Genomic DNA, 25,141 nt, shown 5'->3' on the forward strand with positions numbered 1-25,141 from the left:
CTTTTGCACTTTGACTTTTATTACATGCATGCAGAAGTAGAAGCAATCTTTTGAAAATGAAGGATTTATTTATGTGCAGAAAATGTGGTGTTATCAAACTGGAAGTTGATTTTCACATAATTCAAATTTTTTTGTGGTTGCACACTTAAAAATATATCTTGTATTTTTTGCCTTTTCTCACTGTAACTGAATGAGGTAAAGGCTTGTTAAAACCAAATTTGGCCATGTCATTCAAGTGCAAACTAATGATAAAGAGTAAGAGTTGTGCGTAAACTCCTCATAATCCATCTTCAGTCTACCTAGCAGTCATAAACACAGTAAAGGTCTTTTTTCCTGTGTAGTAGGGAAATGATATTAACCTACAATTAAAGTTTCTGAGGCTCTCTCAATTCTTGTTGTAGATAATAATCCAAACCCAGGAATCCTGGAGGAGTATATAATTGAAAATGTTTTGCATTTAAATGTAAATATTGACATGGGCCCATAGGCAGAAATGAAGAGAATGGAAACGTTTCTGAAGCAGAAATGAAGAGAATGGAAACGTTTAAATATTATATAATCCCCATAGTAATTAAAAACATCAGCACTACCAGCAGCAATGTCAAAACCAGCAATAATAATAATAATAATAATAATAATAATAATAATAGCAATGTATATTTAATATTATTTGAATATTTCTTTATTAATATAAAAAGAATTATTTAATTCCATCATGGAGGATTTAATGATTTCACTTGACGTTCATCTGTGAGGTTTCCTAAATGAAACCAAGGATAGAAAGGAAAAACAAATGCATCTGAGTGCTTACAAAGAGATAAAGTACATAAGATGCAAATTGTAAGATATGTAAGTGCAGCCTTTATTTTGCTTGCCTTTTTGGATGTTCATTAAAAATTGGCTTGTAATGTTATACATGTTGGCTCAGTTAAGCCAGAGCTATTTGTTCCTTTTTTACTGCTATGCAGCAAAGGGAAAATTGAGTCACCTCTATTTCAAAAAGTCATTTGATATCGGTTATTGGAGAGTGGTTTGTGTGCAAATACATGTAGGAAATTCTTGTGCCTGTCCCATCCCTTGGGAAGTAAGTCATGATAGTTCAGTGGAGAAAGGTCTGCACTGGGTGCAGAGGAAAGTGCCAGGTGTTCCTTCCCCTCTTTTTGTTCCTGAAAGTGCCAAAGTTTGTCTGATTGAGAGGTATGTGCTAGGGGCCAGGGGGAACTGTCAAATTCTAAATCACAGTTTTTACAAGAGTCTTTGCCCACACCTGAGATTAGGTGAATTGAAAGAGATTAGAAGGAAAATGTCCCTCTCTTGTTTGTTTACACTGCTGCATTTGACAGCATTTTGGACACCATCAATTCTCCCAACAGAGTCAAATTTCTCTGACTGCTTGTGCAAGTGCTTTCACACAGCATGAGAGGGGAAAACCATTTTCTAGCATAAGTGAAGTGCTTCAAAAAACCACAGGCACTGTCAGAGGCAATAAATATTCTTCATTCTTTGAAGAATACTTGTAGTACTGAGAGTATTGATTGCTCTGTGGTAATCCCTGTCTTACGCACACACAAACAATTGCTAGTATACTTAGAAGTATTACCCATATGTATTTTGTTCCTTTGCAAATGTACTGTGAAAAACTGTCCCCTGCTGAACTGTGAAAATAATATATCACACCATGTGCTTTTACTTTTGTGTATTTCTCTGAATCAGCAGTTCTGTAAATATAGTAGTAAAAATACTCTATTAAAATAATGTAGATACCTTTAATGTACAGGTGGTGAATAATCTTATTCCTAGAAGAAATTGCCATTTGACTACTTTTCATTGCTTCTTGGAAATACGATGAAGTGTGCTTTTTAATATGTGTGCATGCATTAGAGCGCCTGTCAAAGAGAGTGTAAGCCTGTGCTTTGGAAGGATGTCCCAGAACTCTCCCCATGACTGAGCAAATCCAGGCACTGAGAGCTACTGAATCACGTTCATAGAAGCAGGACTGTAAAGGCCAAACTGCTCATTCATTGCTTGCAAATATAAACACTGTTAGCTACAAACCAGCTGAATTTCTCATATGTAATCTTACACCTTTTTCCTTCTGTTTAGCAAATTTGATCATCCCCACATTCTGAAGTTACTTGGTGTGTGTCTGTTAAATGAACCTCAGTATCTTATACTGGAGCTGATGGAAGGAGGGGATCTACTTAGCTATTTACGAGGAGCCAGAAAGAAAAAGGTGAAGACCGTAAGAATAATATTTTTAACCTGTAGCTGCCCAGAGTTTCTCAGTTTTTCCCTTTTTAAAAGTCCAGCTGATATTCAGCTGTACATGCAAGATCTGACCTGGCTTATCCTTAATACCCTGGGACCTCAGTGTTCAGTGCTGACCTTGCAATCAGTGATGCTGTGAAGAAGATTGAATGTCATTAGATCACTGACCAAAATTGTGGTTTCAGTCATGAGATGTCTGCTGATTTCTCACTGTGAAAATCACATACTGTCCTTTTGAAAGTGGTAATAAATAATGGCGGTCATGTACATGGTTTATTAAGAATAATAGAGAGGGATTTTTTGTCTCTGAATAACAATCATATCCTTAATGTGAGAGGCATAGTCCAAGCATGTAAGAATATACTGTCCCTATGCCCGTGTCCTCCAATTCTTTAGAAGGAAAGAAAACAATAAAGAATAAACAACTTCAAGTAAATTTTTCTCCAGTTAGTGTGCGGATTAGGAATATAGATGGCATGACACAAAGTCAAAATGAAATTTTATAGCATTATAGCAATTGCATAGTTCATTTACATAATCAGATAAAATCTTCAGTCAATGTTGAATTCTACTGAAATGTATATACACGTGTTCTACTAGAAAAATATATTACATTGATTAATACAGCAACGAACAGACCTGATCTGATAGAGGGAGAAAATTTTCAGGGCCCTATTTCTTCCACAACTCTGAAGGTCCTAAGGTATTCTGAGATGCAAATCAAACAGGATATGTTCTCCTTCCTTACAGTGCAGTGATTTGGCAATTTACCCTACAAATTAGCATTCAATCGATCAACATACAGAGATTTTACACCTGTGCTCTGATTCTTTTGGAAAAATCCTATACATTTCAAATCAGGAAATACATTTCAATGAGGCTGTCTTGCATGGGTGGTATGTCATTCTGAGTTGGTAAAGCTGGAAGAAATAGCTAACTTCTGTCTTTGTTTCTTGTAGCTCCAGAGCCCTTTACTGAGAGTCACTGACCTCTTGGATATATGTTTGGATGTTTGCAAAGGCTGCGTCTATTTAGAGAAAATGCATTTTATACACAGGTACAGAACATACTTCCTGAGTCTTCCCAGGTTTACCCACAGTATTGGGACTCATTATCTTACCCAGGAAAAAAAATGTCTAGAAAGATGTCACTACGTAATATGACAGGAGAGAACACTGGTGTGAAATCTAAGGTTATGCTTTTCTGCTAAATATCACTCACAGTTCTCTCCCAAAATGGTGGGCTGCTCTAAGGTCTGAACTAAGAACTTACTGCACCTTAGGCAAGAATCATATCCTGTGCAACAGAGAGAAGGACAAGTGGAAGATCCATGTACTGTCTTTGCCTGCCTAATGGGTAGTTTTAGAGGACATAGAGCCAGACTTTTCTCAGAGAGGTATGGGGAGAAGCTGAGAAGCAACAGGCACAAATTACAGCAAAGGAAATTAGATAATATTGTTCACAACATCCCAGAACAATCACTGAAACAGGTTGTCCAGAAGGGCTGTGTCATCTCCAGTCTTGAAGATATGCCAAACTTAACTAAGTCAGGCCCTAAATTACTTGATCCAGCCTTGGGCCTAGCACTGCTCTGAAGAGAATATTGAACCAGATAATTTACAGATCTGAGCTTTTCTGCAATGCTAACTCCATCCTTTTTTCTCTGCCTTACAAATCAGGGACTTGGCTGCTCGCAACTGCCTTGTGTCTGAGAAGGAATATAAGTGTTCATCCCGGATAGTAAAGATTGGTGATTTTGGACTTGCCAGAGATGTCTATAAAAATGATTATTACAGAAAAAGAGGAGAAGGTCTACTTCCTGTCAGATGGATGGCTCCTGAAAGCCTTATTGATGGTGTCTTTACGAGTCGCTCTGATGTCTGGTGAGTTATAGCTGTGGCAATAACTGTACTAAATTCTGCAGCAAGAAAATATTGGTTTAGAGAAAGGTTGTATATTATCATCTCTAATAATTTTTAAGCTCAGGCAGAGTTTCTCCTAAGTGAAATTTTAAGGATCTAATGAAATATTTGACACCATGACAGTATATTTCATGGACATATTTCTTTATGCTTTGAGCTCTTTTGATTTTGTCTGGAAGGAACTAGTAGTGTCACTCAAATAATTTTACAGTTGTACCAGGTCCACAGTATGGTTTTTGTTTGATTGGTGAGAGAATTGACTGCCTGCATGCTTTCTGCTTTGTTTTCCATTAGGTTTATTGACATTTCCTCCCAACTTTGCTCTTACAGTTTCACCCTCTTCTAGTGACTTCTTTATTTTGAAAACCAGACTTTGCAGCATTGTCAGGGGAAGGTCACAGGCACTTTTTTTTGTGGAGGGTTGATAAAAGTGTGTATTTGAGTGGCTTTGACTTTATTATGAAGAAGATGAGACCCACTGTCAGGAGACATGGGAAAAAAACCCCAGAATAAACCAGATCCATGAAACCTGATATTCACACAAGTTTAGATTTTAGTGGCCACACGTACTCAGCCTACAGGTCTTGTCCAAGTCCCCAGTGCCTGCACCTATCTATTTGACTGCTACTCTTGCACTTACCTAGGAAAGTAGTTTAGTACACTGTGCCAAACCAAAGAAGATGCTGATTGCTCCGCAAGTGGTGCTTGGAAGAACTTGTCTTTTTCCATTGTAAATCACACCTCTAGAGATTTCAGAACACTTGTTTATATGAGGACATGCTCAACCTGAGTGTTTCTCAGTGAAGATGTGGCCACTCAGTGTCTTCTGACCTGCATGTCAGTGAGTCTGGGGAATCTCAGTTCTACACGTTTATTTTAGCTATTCCAGACGCTGGCTTAGGGACAAGACCAAATTAAGTCTTACTCCTAATTTTTATTCTTAGGTTAGACTCAATCTAATTGTTAATAGGGATATTTCATTATGGCTATGGTTATTATTTTTTCTCTCTTTTTTTTCTTTCATGGTGTTTTTCAGGGCTTTTGGAATACTAGTGTGGGAAACATTGACTTTGGGTCAACAGCCATATCCAGGTTTCTCCAATACAGAAGTTTTACACCATGTACGATCAGGAGGAAGGCTGGAACCTCCAAACAATTGTCCTGATGACCTGTAAGTTAATTTTGTTTAAATGCTGTTGATAATATTTATAAGAATCAAGAGGCTTTTTGCCAACTGGTCATAATTTTGAAGGTTGGTCATGCCCATGAAGAGCCCACCATCATTTTTGTTTCCAATAAAACTGGCCAACCTGCTACTAATTCATCCAGTAGACCAGTCTGTGAATAAGAATTTGAGGCATGGATCTGGTTGGAGTGTGAGAACAGGCTGAGAGTACCTGAAGGTACTAGTTAAAAGTTAAGATGGCTCTAAGAAAGACTTTACTGGTCTCTTTACATCATGTGTCTGTGACTGTGGATAAAACTCTCTTTCTTAATGGTAGGTGCATAAATAGTCTAATATTAGAACATACGTGAAAAATAAACTCTTTAGAGAGAGCTCAAAAAAGCCAATAAGAAAAGCTGAAGCAGTACATTTTGAAAAGGGAAGTCTGCACCTCTGGTTAGTCTTTAGCTGGGCTGGATTAGTAAATCCTTTAATTTCTGTTTGTGTCTTGAGCACAAAACTCAGGTTTAATTGCAAAATTCTTGCAATTAACAGAATAAGATAAATACATCCAGTGGATCAGACCTGTATTATTATAGAGGTGCATAAAGGAGGAAGCAGAATATGAGCTTAACAATCATTTAGTATAGTCTAATTTCATGTCTCAATTTCTTTATCACACACTCAGCAAAGGCAGTCACAACAATGCACATGACAGCTGGTCCTACAAATAGGAGAGGCTACTGAAAGTGTACAGTTCTTACTCCTAGGCTGAGGAAAAGACTTGAGAATAATTCTGTGATTGGCAAGCCAATACCTTCATGACAGATGTTACGCTGATAACTATGTTCAGAGCTCAGGAGAAGGTGATCATTTATCATCATGTAGATATAGCTGAAATACCATGTTAGCAATAAAAAACACAGAAAAACCCCAAACCAAGCTTTAGCACTTGGAGGAACTGAAGAACTGAAGAGCTTAGAATTTTATTTTAATAACAGAGAGAGAATTGGAAGTCACAGAACAAATGACAGTCCAAAGAAATTTTAATTGCAATATTTTCTGCTGAGAAAGGTTTCCTCAAAAAATTTCCAACATCTCTCCTGTGAATAAAAAAGCACAGGAGGCAGCTATATCCACATACTAGTCTGACATTCAAACTTAAGGAAAGGCTCATAAATTTGCGTTAAAATGAGTGACTAGATCTTCAGAAAAATCAAGAAAACTTTGCCTGAAATAATTTTTAAGGTCCTGGATCTTGAATTTAGCATAGCAGATAGGTCTCACATACGGCTCTGCCTGTTGTAACTTGTAGGATCAGTGCCTAATAGTAATTTTTGAAAGCAAAATGCTGATGAGCTTAGACTCTTGTACCATCTTTTATCTCATTTGGTGAACACTCAGCACCTGCATGCAGCTTCTGTCAGTAGGTAAACAGCTTTTTGCTGCTTTGCTAGGTCATTAATGGCATGCCGGGATTCTTGACATTCCTGCTTCCCTCCTTGTGGTTTTGAACCTGCATCAGGACATCAGCAGTCAGTAATTCTCTCCTCAGCACTTTGGCTTGCTCATTGTCATTTGACAAAACAAACCATCATTGATAGGAAGAGAGTTCAAAGGCCAAAGTACTTCAGCTGAGAAGTGTTTAGGAATCTGTGATAGGCTTACACTGCAAGTGCAAGTAGGGCTGGCACAGAAACCTTAGCTATAAAAGCATAAAGGAAGTGGGTTGTTTGTTTGGTTTTTTATCTGGAAGGGGGGAAAAATTCTTCCCCTTGCCTCCATAAGTTGCTACTCCAGGAACTACTTTTCCCCAGAGAACTGTGGCTAGGTGAAGCTTGGTAAAGAATTGAAAAAGGGTATTGGGAATTTATAAGTGAGACACATATATTGAAACATGAATTAGATTTATGAATGTAAATACATTTGCAGACAGAGATCCACATTTGGCACAGCCATGCGTTATGAGGCTTGCATCCAAGAGAATGCCATGGTTTGGACTGAACTGAGCCAATTTAACAAATCCTCAAAGGTTGTGGATTACAGTCTAGAGAATTTGTACAAGCACCAGGACATTTGCTGACTTGAAGCTGCAGTTTCAGGAATGCTCAGTCCTTTGCAAACTTACACAACTGACTTTGATAAGAAATTTTTGTTTGGTAACTAAAAGCTTTTTGCTGTTTTTTTTCTGGCAATGATGCCCTGGAGGAATTAAGAGAGTGTAAGAGAAGGTGGCCTTGCACAGAATGCACCAGGTGAAATCAGGGCTCTTTATCATGACAAATTTTCTCATTTTCTGAGAAAATCACACATCAGTTGTATTTCCCATTTCATGTGAGAAAAGAATTGCTAATCTGCCTTCAATATCAGATACTGAATATAAGTTCTTTGTGTTTACAGGCTCTCAGATTCTAACTAGCCCCACATAAGCAGCTCTATTGGACATTTGTTTGTTGCCCCCAGATAAAACACAGGTGTGAAGTGTGGGTTAGTATGTGTACATCTAGTGTAAAGGTTAGCTCTTGAACCTAACATAAACTTTTAGCTAATGCTGTTTGGAACTGTCATTTTTCATTTCTTCCTGACAGGCTTTCCCCATGAAGTAGGGGAAACCTCTGGGTCTCTTCCCTATCTTAATGTGATGCACTATTTACTAGCCCATGTTTGGCTCCCAAAAATATAGGAATATGTTCAATCTGTCACTTACATGTATCTTGGCATATTAAGCTATCTTTCTCCCTCTTGACTGGTCTCATACTCGTGCATTTCTGAGCTAATGAAAATTTGCGCCGTATGACTTAAAACTTTGAATGTCACAGCATGCCTCAAAAGCTAAATGACATGCCACAAATAGCTGTACATGTAAAATTTGCAGATATATTCTGAGAGAGCATGAAAGTTTTTGTCATTAGAAACCTAAAGCCTATCTGAATTAAAAACTTAGTGAAAAATACCAGTACTGATATTTTAAGCCAATCACCAAGTAATTTGATTTAGGAAATGAAAACATGGAATATAATTAAAATGAGAAAATTACAGTATTGAATTACAGTTTTGGCAGAAGTTAATATCTTTACTCCATGGCAACACTGAATGGATTTATAAAGCAGATTGTCCAATTAAAAATTGCTATTTTGAAAGGCAGAGATTGGTCATAGGAAACAAAACAAAAAAAATCATATTACACACTCACTATGTTCTTGTTTCATAAATGAAAAGAGGGTAAATTTAGATTGCATGTAAGAAAGAATTATTTTACAGTAAGGGTGGTGAAACACTGAAAAATATTGCCCAGAGAAGCTGCAGATGTTCCATCCCTGGAGCTGTTCAAGGCCAGGTTGGGTGGGGCTTTGAGCAACCTGATGTAGTGGAAGATGTCCCTGCACATGGCTGGTGGGTTGGACTAGATGATCCTTGGAGGTCCCTTCCAACCCAAAATGAGTCTATGACTTTGTATAATTTCCTGTTTCTTTCTTGGTCAGTGGCTGGCTGTTTCTTCCACAAGGCTCTGCTCATGAGAGCCCAAGTGTGAACCTGATCAAGCACAGCACCTGAACTCATGTTTGTTTGCCTAGATATCCTACCAACAAGCATGACCAGAAAGAAGATTGTTTGGCTTCCAGCATTCAAGGCTGGAATTCAGTGTGACAGACACTTTGCTGGCAGCAGAAGGAAAACCAGTTCTTTAACCTTATTTTGAGACCTATTCAGTTATTTTCCTTCTATATTTCCAGTGTCATCAATAACCAGTACACCTGAAAGTAAGCAGATGAAGTGACTCAGAGTGTTAGGAAGCCAATACTACTTTTAAAATTCTTAAAACGAATATTCAAAATTTCATGGAATCCTTTTGAAAAAAACATAATTGCTCTGTTCAACTTGAAAACCACAAGAATACAGGTTGATGAAAAGTGGCTTTGAAACATTTTTTCTACTCACATTCTCTCTTGACATTAATATGTTAATGAAAAATACCATTGAAAAATCAGAAGTCAAGCGATTTCCTCCCAGCTGTCACGAAGGGCTTTTTAAGATGCCCAGTTGTGGTAAAGGATAGCAGTCATCTTTTTAAGACGGATAAGCGAGGATCTGAGCAAGCCAATTCATTTCACATAACAGATTAACGCCTGGTATCACATAGCAGCAGGTCTGGGAAGATGTTTGTCAGGGGAGGGTTTGAACTTAAGGCTTAGAGGTAAATGCTCCACATTCCAGATGCAGCTTCCTGAACAGCCTTTCACTGACTGCTCTCTGGTTTTGAGACTCCACTCCCAACGCTTAGCATGTCCAGGTGTTGGCTGTGTTTTGGTTTTCAGCCTGTCTCTCCCTGGCTTTTGTAGGATTTGGTTTTGTGTAGCATAAATTCACCTTGAGCAAGGAGTTAAAACCAACCCTGTCATTTAGACAAACAGGAGGTAAATTTTCTACTAATGGTAGCGATAGTGTTGTACAAGGTGGGCTGGAATCCCTGCACCCATAGGAAATTCATACCATTTTTGCCTTTGGAAAACTTATTCCTATTTGTTTTGGTCTGGAGGTAGAAGTTGAAATTAACTCCCCCTGTGCAGGAGGGTTTGCCTTGAACTTCTCCTGTAAGGTAGCTTGAGTTGAAGGAGGAGTAAATAAGTTGAAAACTTCAGGTTCATTTCTGATTTTACACTTCCTTTTCTGTTGTTTTTTAGATCTTTTTCTGTGAGAGAATTTCTTTGTCTTCTTTCTTACAGTATTCCTGACTTCTTCAGTGAGAGTAGATGTTAATGGCAAACATGTCTTTTTGTTTAATGTTACATCTGCTTCCAATCTCAAAAATATCCATCTTTGAAAAATTTAAATGGTTTATAGTAATTATTCTTGACTTTAATTTAATCTTTAATTTGTTTTTCATTGTCTCAGCAGCTGATGATAATCTTTGTACCACACAGAAAGTTCTCAGGCCAAACTCACTTCCCAGATGTTTAATAGTAAGTGTTGAGATGAATGACTCTATTATAATTTTTGTTTGCGTTTACAATTTTTTCCCAGATGTGATTTAATGACAAGGTGCTGGTCCCAAGAACCTCATAACAGACCTACTTTCTCTTATATTCATGACAAACTTCAAGAGATAAGACACTCTTCACTGTCCTTCATCCACTGCCTTGAGGACAAAGAGGAATCAATTGGAGTCATCAATGAAGCTTTTGAGGGTAAGTCTGGGCCAGCACCCGCTATTCTTGTGGCTCTGCCCTGTAAGCTAAGTGCTTTTAACTGTTTGTCACTGCCTCAAATTTTCTGGGTGTTACATGTAAAACAGCAAAGATTTACCTGTATCATACTGAACTTGTAAAGATTCATTCTATGCGTACAACAAATTAGATGATGGATAAGATTACCAAGCAAAAAGACCCAAATGAGGTTGTAATTAAGCCTGACTCTCAGAGATATCCAATTTACATCTGAACCTGTTCCGCTGAGATGGATGCCTAAGTTCTTTGCAGAGCCAGGAGAGCTTTAGAAGGCTTCTAAAGATCTGTAAATCTGTCCCAATTTCAAAGACATCTGTGCCCTATCCATGAGCTAAACATGGCCATTAGGAGCCTGCTCTAGGAGAACTGGCTCAGCAGCCACCTGCAAGGGAGGCATAATTTAGGCACCCTAGTAAGGTTGCCTTTATGCAAGCCCAAACCCTGATCGATTCAGGTCTTGCCTATGCTCTACAGACTGTGAATGAATAAACTAAGTGATGTTAGGGAAGACATACTTAAGATATGGGACACAACAAAGCTCAGTTATGTAAGAACATCATTAAAGTTGTGAAGGCAGGAATTAAGGAAAAAAAATGGTAATGCTAAATTTGAAGTTGTCTGTGTAACTGGGATGTAAATCACCTAAATATGGAAATGAACATCCTGGCTGGGCTGGAACAGCAATCTATTCATATCCTACTAACTAAATATTGAGAAAAAGTAATCAATATTAGTAAACAATATGACCTTAATTCTACAAAAAGAAGGTTTTTATCAGTTGAAATATTTCAGTTTTGTTTCACAGGTTAATTTTTTTTCATTTAATCTATTTGCATACTATGGTTTTATAATGAAAAATATTGAATGGTAAAAAAAGTACTTTCCATTCTAGAAAATCCAAACCTAACTATTTCTAAAATATCTAAAAGCTTCATTTTGGAGGTGATTTTTTGTGATTTGCTTTTTTCCCTTCACAATTTGTTATTGAACTAGGAACTCACCCTGATTCACAAACAGTTTTGATACTTCAGTACTTCATATTTTCTTAAAAACTTCCTGATCCATACCAGGAATGACACAGTACTCAATTACACATGTAATAGACATTTTTCTTCAGGATACTATCTATATTCAATTCATTGGCATTGTCCAATTGTCACTTAATTTGATATTTTGCTAATCTTTATCATTTGGTGAAGCTTTACAATTGTCAGTTTATTTCCACTGTGGTTTCTATTTATGTCAAATCCAGCCTGTTCATGGCATGCTTGCATTACAAGACTAAAAACTTTACAAAGACATGAAGGGACCAGCACAGATAATCTATCATTTCATGCATTTTTAACAGCTGATTTTGCACCCTTATGCTATAATGAAATACAATTTATATACAGTGTAATTCTTTAGTTTCTTTAAGGGTATCTTAGCTCTTAATAATGGCATTCAGGAAAAAGATACTTAGTCTGGCACAAATGCAAGCCTGGCATTAGCTCAGGAAAGGACTACAGCCAATTAATTAGGCACTATGCCCGAGCTAATAGGCCTTACATTCTGGATGGACTTTATCTCACCTAAATGCAGCTGTCTACAGGCTCGGAGCCTCATCTAGGATACTCTTCCAGATAGCTCTGCAGACAGAACCAGAAAGTGACAGTTCCTGGTTTTTTGGGTATGTATCACAGCAGGAAAGGGGTGACCACTGATGATGGCTGGCATCCAGGTGACTTTCCTTGTTTCATTTGGTTCACATAGAATCACAGGGTAGGTGAGACTGGAAGGGACCACTGGAAGTCACCCAGTCCAATATCCCTGCTCAAGCAGGGTGCCCCCAAACACATTACTCAGGATAGCGTCCAAAATACAATATCTCAGCTATAATATCTCAGACTAGATGTTTAATTTTCAGATGGCTACAGGAGCACAGCATCCACTGGACACAGGGCTGTACTGATTCAATTGCTTGCACCCACTCCTGAGCTAATTTGGTTTGCTCACTTAGACATCCCTTCTTTGTGTTCCCTAACTCCACAGGCAACAGAGACATGAAAACTAACAGTTAAGAAGTTCTTGTGGCATTACACCAGTATCTGTCAAAATCTTTAGCAGGGCTGAAATTTCTGGAGAAACCTACCTTTCTGCTGCTTGGAACGGGGAAAGGAGCTGGAAGATTGTGTTTGTGGTGGAATACACCTGGCACAGATGTAACATGAAAGAGTTTTAGTTTCAGTGCAAGTCTCTGCCTAGCATGTGTCAGATAAGCCTGATCTTTCTCCAGCTGTTAACTTGCTCAATCTAAGCAAATAATTACTTTCACTGGGTCACTGGGATGACAAACATATATTCTTAATGTAAGAAACATAATTTGCCAAAATTTCTGGTTCTGCCACACAGCAGAGGTCACAGAAAAAAAGTCATTGTTTTGTTTATTTACTGGGAACAAAAGTTGCATTCTTAGAAATTACCATGTTGCTAAGGAAAACATGGATTGAGGCTTCCATGAAAAGTGTCAGTTTGAAGATAAAAGTTTGAAAAAAAATCAGTTTAGTGCAGAAAATATGGTGGTATAATGGACTTTAAGGGTGGTCTTAATAATAGCTCTGTACTCCATAATGTAATTTTAGTCAGAGAATCTGTTGACAGCAGTCACTTTTAAAATCAGACTCCATTAAACCTATTTATAATAACTTGGTAAAGTCTGGCCCACTGTGGTAAGCAGGGCACTTCAGTGTAGGCAGAACTTTGGCTGCCAGAACTTCTACTTGGCACACTCTCTTCCTGAGCCTTGGACCTTTCCCCATCAGCTGTCATGTTCCCTCTTCTGGCTTCCTTTCATTCTTCCCCTTCCATAGGTTCTGTCCAGCTGCTGTTGCCACAGACCCATTGGATTTGCATTGGGAGGAGAAGACAAAACCACTGTTTCCATGCTTCCATACAATATTTTCATTCTTCAGTTCTCAAAAGCCCTTCTTAACTTCTCCTCAGGTTCATTTGGTGATTCTCATATAGGAAACAGCCTTCAGGAAACAGGGTAGCTTGAATTTTATTCATCTTCATATCATCCTTCCATTTGAATGTATTTTAAAAGAATAAACACTTGACTAGCTCTTTACATGTATAATGCCATACTAATTTTCCTATATATTTATAATTCACCTGTAGGTTATCTCCCTCCTTCCCCAAGCACAGTCTTAATAAGCCCATTAAAATGTTATGCTGTTTACTTGATTGAAGCTCTAGAGTCCTTGTGATGTCTTATTGTTACTGAATTTTCTGATCAAGGACACATGCATGTCAATTTTTTGTAACTCTCCAGCCTTGAATTAATTTGACAGTTTCTCTGCCTGCCATGTATTTTCCATGCAGTGGAATTCAGTAAGACCTGCCTCCAGAAGTGAGATTGATTTAAGAAAGAAAAGGCCATTCAGGTTCTACTTGAGTTTCCAGACTAAAATGTGTGCTCCACTATGACCCTGTCAAAAACAGTTTGGGGCATGGAATATGTCTCCGATTGTAATTTGTAACACATTGTATAATAAGTTAGTGATTTTTAAAATTTGTATTCCTTTCTTGCTGGGACTAAGTGAAGTATTTCTTGTGTTCATACTAGAAAGATGACAGCCAAAACAAATAATCCAGAAGTCTGTTCTATGATGGATTGTCCTCAACAATATTTTCCAAAAATGCTGCACGGTCACTGGCCTTTGTGTGTAATGAAACTCCAGCCACGAGCCCCCAGCCAAGAAATGTTTGCTCTCACCGGGTGACCTACTTTCAAAAGAAAGAGACAAATGTCAAGCAAAGTGAAATTACATGCCTCAAAATAGCTAAGATACTTAGCCTTACAGGGAATCATACATCTTCCAAATTCTGTTGAGTCTTACCTACCCATGGCTAGCCACACTTCTAGCAGGTCTATGCATGCTGTTGGTGATTTTCATAGGTGGAAGTGCTGAAAAATATTAGATTTTGTCAATAACCTAAATGCCAGTGCAGTATGACACAGAGATGTCAAGTGTAGGTAAACCAATACAGACAAGCTGCTAGTGGACAGCATGCTAGCAGGATAGCATGGGCATGGCCAAAGGGGCACATGCTGTGTTCTAAAGCAAGCATCAAATGTCAACAAACACGCCTGAGTAATACCAGCACCTCCTGGCACTGCTGCATTGGAAGGGAGGAAGGCAAACTCAGGATCAGGGTCTTCCAGTTTAGAGTTTTTCCTTCTTGCTCTGACAGGCTTTCCCAAGACATTGATTTTCGGCTTAAAGTAGCAGTAACAATTTTTGTTTGAGTGAGGGTAGCGCTACCCAGCTGGAGGACTGAAACACCAATGGGTTTTGAATTCAATGGGAATTAACTGAGCACAGGCTCTGTCACCAGAGTTCCTATTCATTGCTGAAAGAAAGTCTCTTCTTCCCCCAGTTCCAAGAAGCTCAGCATGCTAGAAGGATGGCCCTTGCATTGCTGTAAAAATAACTGGACCATCTATTTTCAGACATCAGTTTTTACATTTGCACATATAAGACAGCAATATAGCTTTTCAGGTCCCGTGAGTGCCCCTTTACAGATGGAAACACCTGTTTGATTTGGCAAACGCCTTTCCTGACATCAGACAACTGGGCATTAAGCAGCTGGAGAGACTTCTTGCCTTTATGACCTAGAAGGACTATTCTTATCAGGGCTACTCCTCACAATGCCTTTTGGACCTATATGGAAAAGATGCATAGTTGCTCAGAAAAAGAAGCTCCTCTGGCAAGAGGAGATGCCAGGCAGTTGGAGAAAATCCAGGATGAAAGACTAAAGACTCAAAAGAAACATATTTGCCCTCAAAACCATGATTTTTAAATTCCTAAACTGAATATATTGCTTGAAAAATATGGCAAGATACAAGATTTAGAATTTAATAATGTTTCTTTTTTTTTTGTTTTTCTTTCCAAAGTCAGTCTATTTATTTCTTCAGCAGTTCAGGTACTTGCTAAAACTGTAATTTGTATTTTTTTAAAATCTCTGTGCAAAATTTTGCACTGAGAGGACTTGATATTAAAACTAAAATCAGCAATTTCATCATTAATTCTATGCTTGTACTCTGTACTGGCTGAGTACCTGTTTTCTGTTGCTCATGTAAGAGTCACCAGTTTATTTTCCTAAACCAAACTGCCTTTTAAAAAGTAGTTCACACACCCCTCTGAATGTAAAATAATCACTTGCACAAATGGAAGCTTCTCCAAAGCAGATGTGGTGATAAACAACATTTTTTGAACCTTGTATCTAGTCTCCTTTGTATTTTTCTGAAATTCAGTAATCCTCTTCCCCTCTTAGCTTAGTGAGTGGCTGACCCAAAGCCTGCAGAGGTCAGAGAAAAGGCTGCTTCCAAAAAAGAGTGAGTGGTTGCAACACTGCAAGTAAAGGGGAGCTTGGTGGTGTAATCATTTCTTATTTGTACTCCAGACAAAAGGTGTTTGATTCCAGAGAGTGCACATGAGCCATATGATGCTGCAAGTGCAGTCACACCAACACTGCCAGAGACTGAAAGAAAAAAATCAGATGGTGTAAGACTGTAAGAGCTGACATTTGTGCAGACAGATGTGGATAGAAATAGGCAACTAAAACATAAAAAGTGCATTTACACTGCGTGTCTAGGCTGTTTGACAGACACCAGAGACTTGTAGACATATTCAGGGGAATGTTGATGTGTAAAGGCAAGGATGTGGATTAAGCATCTCCACAAAGCGATTCATTCCTCCTTTCTCTGTTGACTGTAAAGACAGCCTAGGCAAGGAGCTTAAATTGGGCATGTAAGACCTGGGTGGTTAAGACCTGGTAAACTGAATCCTGTTTTGTTACCTGGAGAAAGGGAGTGTTTTCCTAATTGTATAGTCTTACTGCATTGCAGCAAATGTGGAGCTGAGGTTTTTTTTTTTTTTGTGCATTTATATTATAAATTTTATTAAACTAGGCAAGAAACAGGTTTATATCTGTAATTAATAGGATACAGAGATTTCAATACACAGTTCTGTAAAAAATACATTAAAAATAAAAAGGGTGGAACTGCATCAAGCAGATTAGTGCAGGGGAAATGTAGGGTGAACAAAATTCTCACTTTTAACACCTCTAGTGTCTGACAGAATAGCAAAGCTCAATGAGTCACCCTCAAACCATGTAAGATCATATGCTTCATTAGGCAGGAAACACAGATATATCTCCACTGATACATAATACAGAGTGGAGTATTAAAACGGATATATATTTGTTCTATTTATATTCTTACTGGCTATGTGCAGAAACTGAAAAATAGCTCCTCCAGCTCCAGGTGGCCATCAGGTATCAGGAAAATACTCTCTACACAGGAGCTGTCTTCTTGAGCTAACAAACGTGGCTGAGGTAAAGAAGGCAAGGTTCAATAGCCACCATTTTCACCCTTAACAAAGATATGTCATCAGGCGTTTCTCTCAGATGTGTTTGCTTTGGGGTATATCTTTCACCCATGCCAGTAAGTCAGCTAGTCTCTTGTTTACTGCCACGCACATTGTGTAGCAGTGACAAAGGACAGAGTATGTACGAGAAAAAGAGGAGGGTATAACTGAGAAAGAGGAAATGTGGCTGGACTTCTAAATACTTTACCTAAATACCTTACCATACTGAAGGTGCTAAACATCATATGGGATTATGTCACCCGGAATTAGTAATGTCTCAGGCTGGCTACTTAGCTGGTGTAAATTGGTGGCACCCCACTGGTTTCAATGGAACTTCATTAATTTATGCTAGTGAGGGTCTGGCCCTGAAATAGTTGTAATATAAGATCAGCATCTCTAGATCAGTTTATTCAGTCTCAACCAATCAGCTTTTCTACTGACATTCTTTCTCTTCTTAAATGTTATCACCTTCTTGAATTTAAACACCAAAACCTCCTCGTTTGCTAATCAAGACATCGCAAAAATTTGCACCCTTTCAGGCAGGACTTCAAACCATGTGGTGAGCCCCCAGAGTTTATCAAGCAGGCAAGGACAGGCACTCTGTGATCCTGGGGCAGGACCCAGGGCCCGGCTCGGCACTGCGGCCGCCCTGCCACAGGAAGCAGCCGACTGAGGTGCTGGGATGGGGAAGGGGAAAGCACAGATTTTATCAGGTCAGGGCCGATCTTCTCAGAGGAGGCTAAGCAAGCAAATGCTATTCCTCTTTAGTATGAGTCAGGCGATCATTGTTTCGTGTGTCAATTAATGTGGGGCTCTCTAGAGCAAGCTTCTGCCTATCCCTGGAGAGGGGTGTTGTAAGTAATTTACCTGCAGTTTGGCTCAGATGTGCTTTATGCACAAGTTCTAAGCACAAGCTTTAAGCATTATCACAGCTCTAGTAGGAAAAGTGTCTAGCAAGGTCAAAGCCACGTGCATTTAGGACCTGAGACGTGTCTGTGCAAGTACAATGCTGAGCTTTAAACTTGCCATTTTAGCTATCGAAAGCAGTCTGCCTGGGACAGCACAGAGCCCAGTGGGATCCTGCTTCTCAGTGGGGCACTCCTCAAAACAAAGCTGTACAAAGCTCTGGACTGACAGAGCAAGTCTGTCTCATGCCCTGAGGTTGGTTGTTTAAAGCAAACCTGGGTAATGCTACATTATGCAGAAGTTCACAGTGTAGACAACCCCTCAGAATCCAAGCCTGTAGAGCTCGCTCTCCAGCATGACTTCAGATTTCATGAAGGTGCTCCTTGGACGTCTCCTCTTGGGGTGTTTTGTTGACTCAGCCCAGCTTTGCTTGTGAAATCTGAGGGGATCGCATCACATGGTTTATCCTGCATTTACTCACGTATAACCCAGCATGACTGTACATCAATCAACTAATTTTAGCGATGTTAAAACTGAAAAGAAAATAATGATATCTCATAAATATACCGGCCTGCCTCTCCACTCCTGTTTCTCTCTCTGTTCCTTCAATTTCTTAACATTTTTTGGGAGCGCCTTCTGAAGATTATTCAGAATTCTCTGAATTGACTTATGGCTTCCCAGGGTCCTGGTGGTGCTTCTAGTCCTGACATTTCTGGTGGAATTTCACAACATATAATGAATTTTTTCTTCAACTGCTCATTTTTAGTATTTTCTGTCTCCATCCATTCTTACACTCCAATTAGATGAGCAAAAATAATTTGCTTGCTTTGCTGACTTACATAACAGTCAAGCATTGTACTATATAACTTGAGATCTTTGTATAACTTTACCTTGTATAGCAGAATGGTGCTAAACTTTCATCAGTGCTGAACACTGAACTAAGAGATGACTCAACAGTGAAGGAAAGGGCACTTCCAGTCAAAAATGTCACAGTCAAAGTGGAAATGTATCTTACACATGTCATGTCATAGGAGAAAGGTCATCAATATTATATTCTTCCTGCATCATTGGATATGATAAGAATATTCTGCAAAAATAGTATTTCATCTTTATTGCATTCCCATAGCTCAAAAAGTAAAACCAAGACCAAAGTGTTTGATTTTTTAGCTCTTTTTTTCTGTAATGAGAAATACAGTGGCGTATAAGCTGAAAAAGGATTATAAAATTTTATATATTCTGTAGTTCTTCAGACCTGTTGGGGAAAGAATTAGTAATGTATCCATATATCTGGTAAAAATATCTCAGTGACCTCATACTCACATTTGTGTAAACATCACCTCATCAGTTCCAGATACTTATACAGGAAACAAATCTGAATGCTCCTCTAGTGTTCTATACTTAGGCAGGTCAGCCGGCATATGTCTGGTCTGTAAATACCCAGTTTTACTTGGGTCCTTATTTTAAGATTTCCCTCTTAAGAGTTTGCTGCATATGTTCCCTCAGCATTTGCCTGTGTGCCTTTTCCAAAGCAACTTGTCCTTGAAGGTTGCCATTAAATTAAACAAAAAAAAAACAACTACAAAGAAGAGCTGGTGGTTGGTAAATGCTTAGTTGGAGCTGAGCTACTAAATATGGTCATAATAGCCCTGAACTGACAAAGTGAGTATCAAATGATTTCTCATTGCTGTCAGTCACTGTGGTATGTGACCACAGTTTGCTCTGTGTCCCAAACCCCATCTTGCTAACAGGTTCTAAAATCAAAATTTTCTTTCAGGCTTTTCCTGATAATATTTCCTATGCTAATGGACTATAGCATGTGGAATAAATTTCCAACTTTATAGCTTAGGGAGATGTGTGATTATAGTGACATAATAAATTGTGTGTTGCCTGGTGGAATAGCACAATGCTTGTGATTTCTTTGAACAGATAATCCTGAATGTCACATGCTTAATTCTTTCAGTTATGAAGTAAAATAAGTAGTGTAACAAAAGAAGGTATACGTTACAAAAATAAATGCAAAAAATAGTAGCAGTTACATCTTGAGTACTTAGTGAACAATTTTTATATTTTTAAAAATTTATATCCCCTGCAAAAACTTTCAAGCAACTATGTATATACAAACTGCATCAAATTAGAGAAAATGGAAAGTTTTTAAAAATGTGAAAAACACAGTGGATTGCCAAGTTCAAGCTTTTGAAAGGGCAGAATACTAGAGAGACAGAAGTCTAGACTAGTCCTCTAGAGGGACAGTATATAATGATTTTGCAGATAGAAAACTGCCAATGTTACAGAACTCTTTAGCAGTATTATTAGCACGGTTAGTACAAAGGTTCAGATTAAAATCACTTTTGCTTTATGCTTCTTTACAAGGAAAAGAAGCAAGTCATGCATTCATGACAGTATTGCTGCCTCTGGAGGTATGAACACTGATAAGCAACCTTTCCCAAGTGATTTACTTAAAATTCTGATCCACACAGACAATAGCAGAAAATAAATTTGAATCATCATTCTTATGAGGTCACTAGACCAACTTTCTCTAACAGCTGTCTGATTTTGTTTGCTTTCTAATACTACATGTATATTACTGGGATGTTGTACTTTTTAATTTTATTTTTAAGAATATTTTTCCATTTGGTTTCTTTTTTTTTCTTTTTTCTTTCTTTTAATGCAGATGATGATATCCCATGCGCAGATTCAGACAGCATTCTTTCAGCCACACTAATGGAAACAAGGAATCAAGAGGGCTTAAATTATTTGGTACTAGTCAAAGAAGGCAACCCAGATGAAGAAAGCACCAATTCTGCTGAAATTAGTTAAGTCTGGTTATTGCTGTTTAAGAGAGTGAAAGAAGAAAAAAAACTCTTCAAAGAAGATATAAGCCAAGGAAAATATTCTGCATGTCACCATAGTTACAGAGGTGTCTGAAAAAAAGAATGCAACTCTTCAATAAAACTACCAGAAAATGTAATAAGATGCTGAATGTCGTGTATCAGGATAAGACAGTGATTACATGGCCTCTGATTTTCTACATGTTATGGTTTGGGTGCTTCACAAGAGATAGTTTAAGGGAAAAAAACTTGTATCAGTCAGTAAGGGATTTTACTGTGTATTAAGTTTATGCACTCACATATGCCTCAGGCACAAGGCAGCCCTTCCAAAAAGGGAGTACTGGTATGCTGATTTAAAGAACAGACCAGCTTGTTCATGAAGAAAACCAAATAGTTGAAGTCTAGCTTCACTGTGCACAAACAGGATTTTACAAACTGAAAAAACAACATGAATACCAAACTCCAAATCAGAAAGCAGCTGAAGAAAGGTGACCAGGTTGTCCACTGCTGTGGGTGGTCTGTTTCCCTAATTAGTTTGAACAAATTCTTGCAATCATCTTGCATATTAAGTTGCAATTGATCTGACAGTCTGGACAGTCCTGTTTTCTTACGTTTCTTCTCCTTTCCTTTTTGAATGTTCATCATCCTTTTTTATTTTTTATCATATTGAGTGAAAGGAGGTATTCTTCCTTGGTGTGTTTGGAGATAAACTCAAAGCATATAATAAATTTTATACAAATAATTCTTGAATTAGAGAGAGCAATAAGCTTTTTCTAACCTTTCATCATGAACAGTATACAAATTATACAGAGCTATTCACTGACATCTTTCAGGAAGCTAGAAACATGCTATAATTTTATGCTAATATTTGGTAATCGGGCACACTGGAGAGTAGTAAAGGTTCTGATGTCAGGATGTATACATTTGTAAGAAGCAACTCCACTGCAATCAAGCTTCAAAAGTTTCTTAAATGGAGATTTAACACAGATGAAAAAAAATTGGAGTCTCAACATTTTGCTAAAATGAAATAGAAATTCCTAATTTTGAATTAGGATTCTTCAAAGTCCCTGAAAAACTCTTTCAAGCATTATATAAATATTTTTCTTCAACTAGAAATCACTGTAGAAGACAGATTTGCTAATAAATACAATTGCAGCACTTCACTATGATAACCAGTCCATGATGTGGATAAAAAAATAAATACTGTTTTATGTTTCCTTCCTCTTCAAATGCTGCTTGACTGGTTGTATGGTGATTCCTTCCATTTCAGTGATTTAAAAATTACTAACATTTGCTAACCTATGGCATGTGGTGACCAGAAACTAGGAGGATACCTTTTCTGAGGCCACCACACCTGAATGTGTTCTGTATGCATAGTTTGACTTAAGTCAAGAAGACTGCTCAGTCAGCAAGACACAGATAAAGTTTTTGAACAACAGGGCTCCATATTATAGTTTTTTCTTTAGCAGGAGAAACCTTCAATCCTCCCATAATTTTGTCAAGACAATACCTTTCACAGGCCTCAAGTGCACCTGTGATGTGATATCCCAAGTCAATTCAGTTTTGTGTAGGTCTGCATTAAAAAAAATCATGGAAGAGCCTCACCAACTTGTGTAAACTGGGTTAGTAGGAAAGATGAGCATCAGGGACAGAGAGCAGTCAGGACTAATACCCTCCAGGTCTTGAAGCTGTCACAAATATGCAAAGCAGCACAGAAGGAAAAAGGGGAAGGTAATTCTTGTCGTGTTCACGTTTTTAAGTGTTGCAAGACAAGCCTAGTTTTAATGAAATATTAAGTGCAGCATGATGAGAAAAAAGTGTAAAGTTTAATATACTGCCAATAAACGAAACCTGAGGATATTGACCAGTGATCTATGCTTTTTGTACTTAATAATATGAAAAATGTATTGGACAAGATAAAAAATTAACTTATTGATCCAAATTTGAGGATTCTGATCTATAACTTGTTGAATTCAGTGGAAGACACAATGCCTACCCTCCCCAGTAATTACAATCATCTGAGTCATGCTCAGTGATGAGCTCTGAGCATGGCCCTACACATACACTGGCCAAAACTTCATTGTCCCATCCTCATTTTCCTGCCTTAGAGAAGTATGAAAATACAACTATTCCACTGAATTGTGGTAAAGCTGAATTTGATGCAGGCAAACTTAGCCTCACTTGCATCCACCCATGATTCTACTTGAAGAGAGTTTCTTAATCTCTCATATTTCTGTATCACCCTTCTCTTTACACATCTTCATGATTCCACCTTCTCTGTCTTACTGAAGTGTTGCTTCATCTCTTGATTCAAACTCTTCTTGAAGATTCACATTTTTCTCAGCAGCACTTATTCACCATCAGGAGGTCACCTCTTGCTTTCCAGTAGACAGGTCTAATGGTTGTTTTTTGACAGAGTAGGAATGAGAATGAAAGACCTCTTAAACACATTCTCTCTTGGCAGGGAAATGGGTACTACCTGGCCTGTGTTTACCTCTATTTTTACCTCCTCCTATCACAGATCAAGGGAAAGAGTCAACAAACGCCTGAGTTCAAATGTTTTGACTTCTATGGCTACAAATTTTAAGTAAGTATAGATGGATTTAAAGGTGATAACATCATTTAAAGGAAATAAATGTTTATCAGAAAGATTCTGTGTGATATAAGGGTAGTATAAGGCATGTGGACTCAGTTTTCAGCTCCTGTAAATCAGGTTAGATGTGTTAAACTAAGCTGATGTACAGCAGTATAAAAACTGTCTCCAAATGTTTCGCTTAAAATTGTCCTAAGACACGTAGACCTATGCCCAGCCAGTTTTTAAATAAAAGAGGACTAATCTCTTTAGGTCCCCTCCATTTTATTGCTGAGCATGAAATTTCATGGCATGGAATATCTCTTTGGTTAATTTGAGTCATCTGCTGGTTGTGTCCCTTTCCAATGTCTTGTGCACCCTCAGTCTATTCACTAAGGAGGAGGCACAGAGTGAGAAGCAGAGAAGGCTTTGCTTCTGTGCAGGCACTTTTCAGCAATATCTAAAATATTACTGTGTTATCAGTATTGTTTTAGTTGCAAATCTAAAATACAACACAAGATAAGCTGCTGTGAAAAAACTCCAACCCAGTACAGTCTCTAAGCTGCTGGGGAGAAGAGACATGTGCTCCCAGGCACTGACCAGGAGATGTGCCATATGAGTCTCTGGGCCATAGCTAGTTCCTGTCTCAGGCTCTTTGGTGCTCCTTGATGCCAGCCCAAACACTGAGCAACAATGGTGACACTGCACACATGATGCCACACACACAACCCATGAGTCCTGGGCTCCCAAAAGGCCATGGCAGAACTCTGAGCTGTGCTTGGATAGACATGGATGGTTCTATCATGTGTCTGTAGCTGGCTTGTCTACAGACTTGACATGCATATTAATTGGTAGAAAAATGTTCTACTTCTGCCTGTGATTAGAATTTCCTACAACCAAACAAAAATGCTGTGGGTGATTAATTAATGTTTGCAAATTATTTTGTAAATGTGAAGGATGTTACTTATTTACTAAGGCAGAATTTTCAGTCTCCTGAATTTTAAGTCTTTTCTCTTCAGGTCTACCACAGGTGCATTTCATCAGTGCATTTCTGTTTTTCAGGGTTGCTTGCAAGAGCTTTTGAGCAGCTACATACTGATGACCAGAGCTATCCAAAACCTGTATATCTCATGTTTTCTATTTGGGATCCATGATGAGGATACTATGAAAGAAAAGCAATGTTTTATGACAAGAATATTGAGTTCTTATTGGATCAAAGATAAAATTATGGAAATGTAGCTGAAAGATATGCCAGGCTCTAGCAGGATCATTCTCTGATTCCCACAGAGGGAGTGCCCAGTGACATAAGCTATAGGAATGTGTCTGTCAAGAGGTCTGAAGGGAAAATTTATACAGCTTGAAAGGATGATTTGTTGAGCTATGAAAGGCAAAAGATGTCCTTGGTTTTATCACATTGGGCAGAAAAACTTGGGGTGTCAAGACGATTTCTTTGCCTTTTTTATATTTAACATTCAGGTCTCATCTTCTTTGGGAGACTTTACTGTCATTCATTCAATGGCATCATCAGAGGATTTGAGAAACTTAAAAATTACCACCAGAAAAGCAGAAGATTGTATATCTGCACTGCTAACACAGGCTTTTTCTGTTAGTCTTCGTTACCTGCAGAAGCTTGTAAGTGATGAGGACAAGAAAGGCAAGGACTAAGTTCACCTCAGCCTAACCTGTCTGAGAACCTCAAGCCAGGGTCCAGCACTGAGACTAAAGTTGTTGTTCCTCAGCTTTCCTGGTACCCTAGATAACAGAGCCTAGTAACACTCTCTGGATCACATCCCTCAAAAATTGCTTCTCCCACCACTTGTATAAAAGGGCACAGATATCCTG

General features: G+C 38.3%; 1 protein-coding gene across 1 annotated transcript in view; it reads left to right on the forward strand.

Annotated features, from left to right (window-relative positions):
- ROS1 (ROS proto-oncogene 1, receptor tyrosine kinase) overlaps positions 1-20,858 on the forward strand; it is a 67,930-nt gene extending 47,072 nt beyond the window's left edge. Inside the window, exons 39-44 of the mRNA XM_021555496.3 lie at positions 2,104-2,233; positions 3,228-3,325; positions 3,948-4,151; positions 5,227-5,361; positions 10,378-10,541; positions 20,571-20,858. Of these exons, the coding sequence (XP_021411171.2) occupies positions 2,104-2,233; positions 3,228-3,325; positions 3,948-4,151; positions 5,227-5,361; positions 10,378-10,541; positions 20,571-20,716 (877 nt within the window). The 3' untranslated portion in view covers positions 20,717-20,858. The remainder of the gene's footprint in view (positions 1-2,103; positions 2,234-3,227; positions 3,326-3,947; positions 4,152-5,226; positions 5,362-10,377; positions 10,542-20,570) is intronic.
- The last annotated feature ends 4,283 nt before the right edge of the window (positions 20,859-25,141 follow it).

The sequence above is a fragment of the Lonchura striata genome, chromosome 3, assembly GCF_046129695.1.
Source record: "Lonchura striata isolate bLonStr1 chromosome 3, bLonStr1.mat, whole genome shotgun sequence".
In the NCBI taxonomy this organism is placed as follows: Eukaryota; Metazoa; Chordata; class Aves; order Passeriformes; family Estrildidae; genus Lonchura; species Lonchura striata.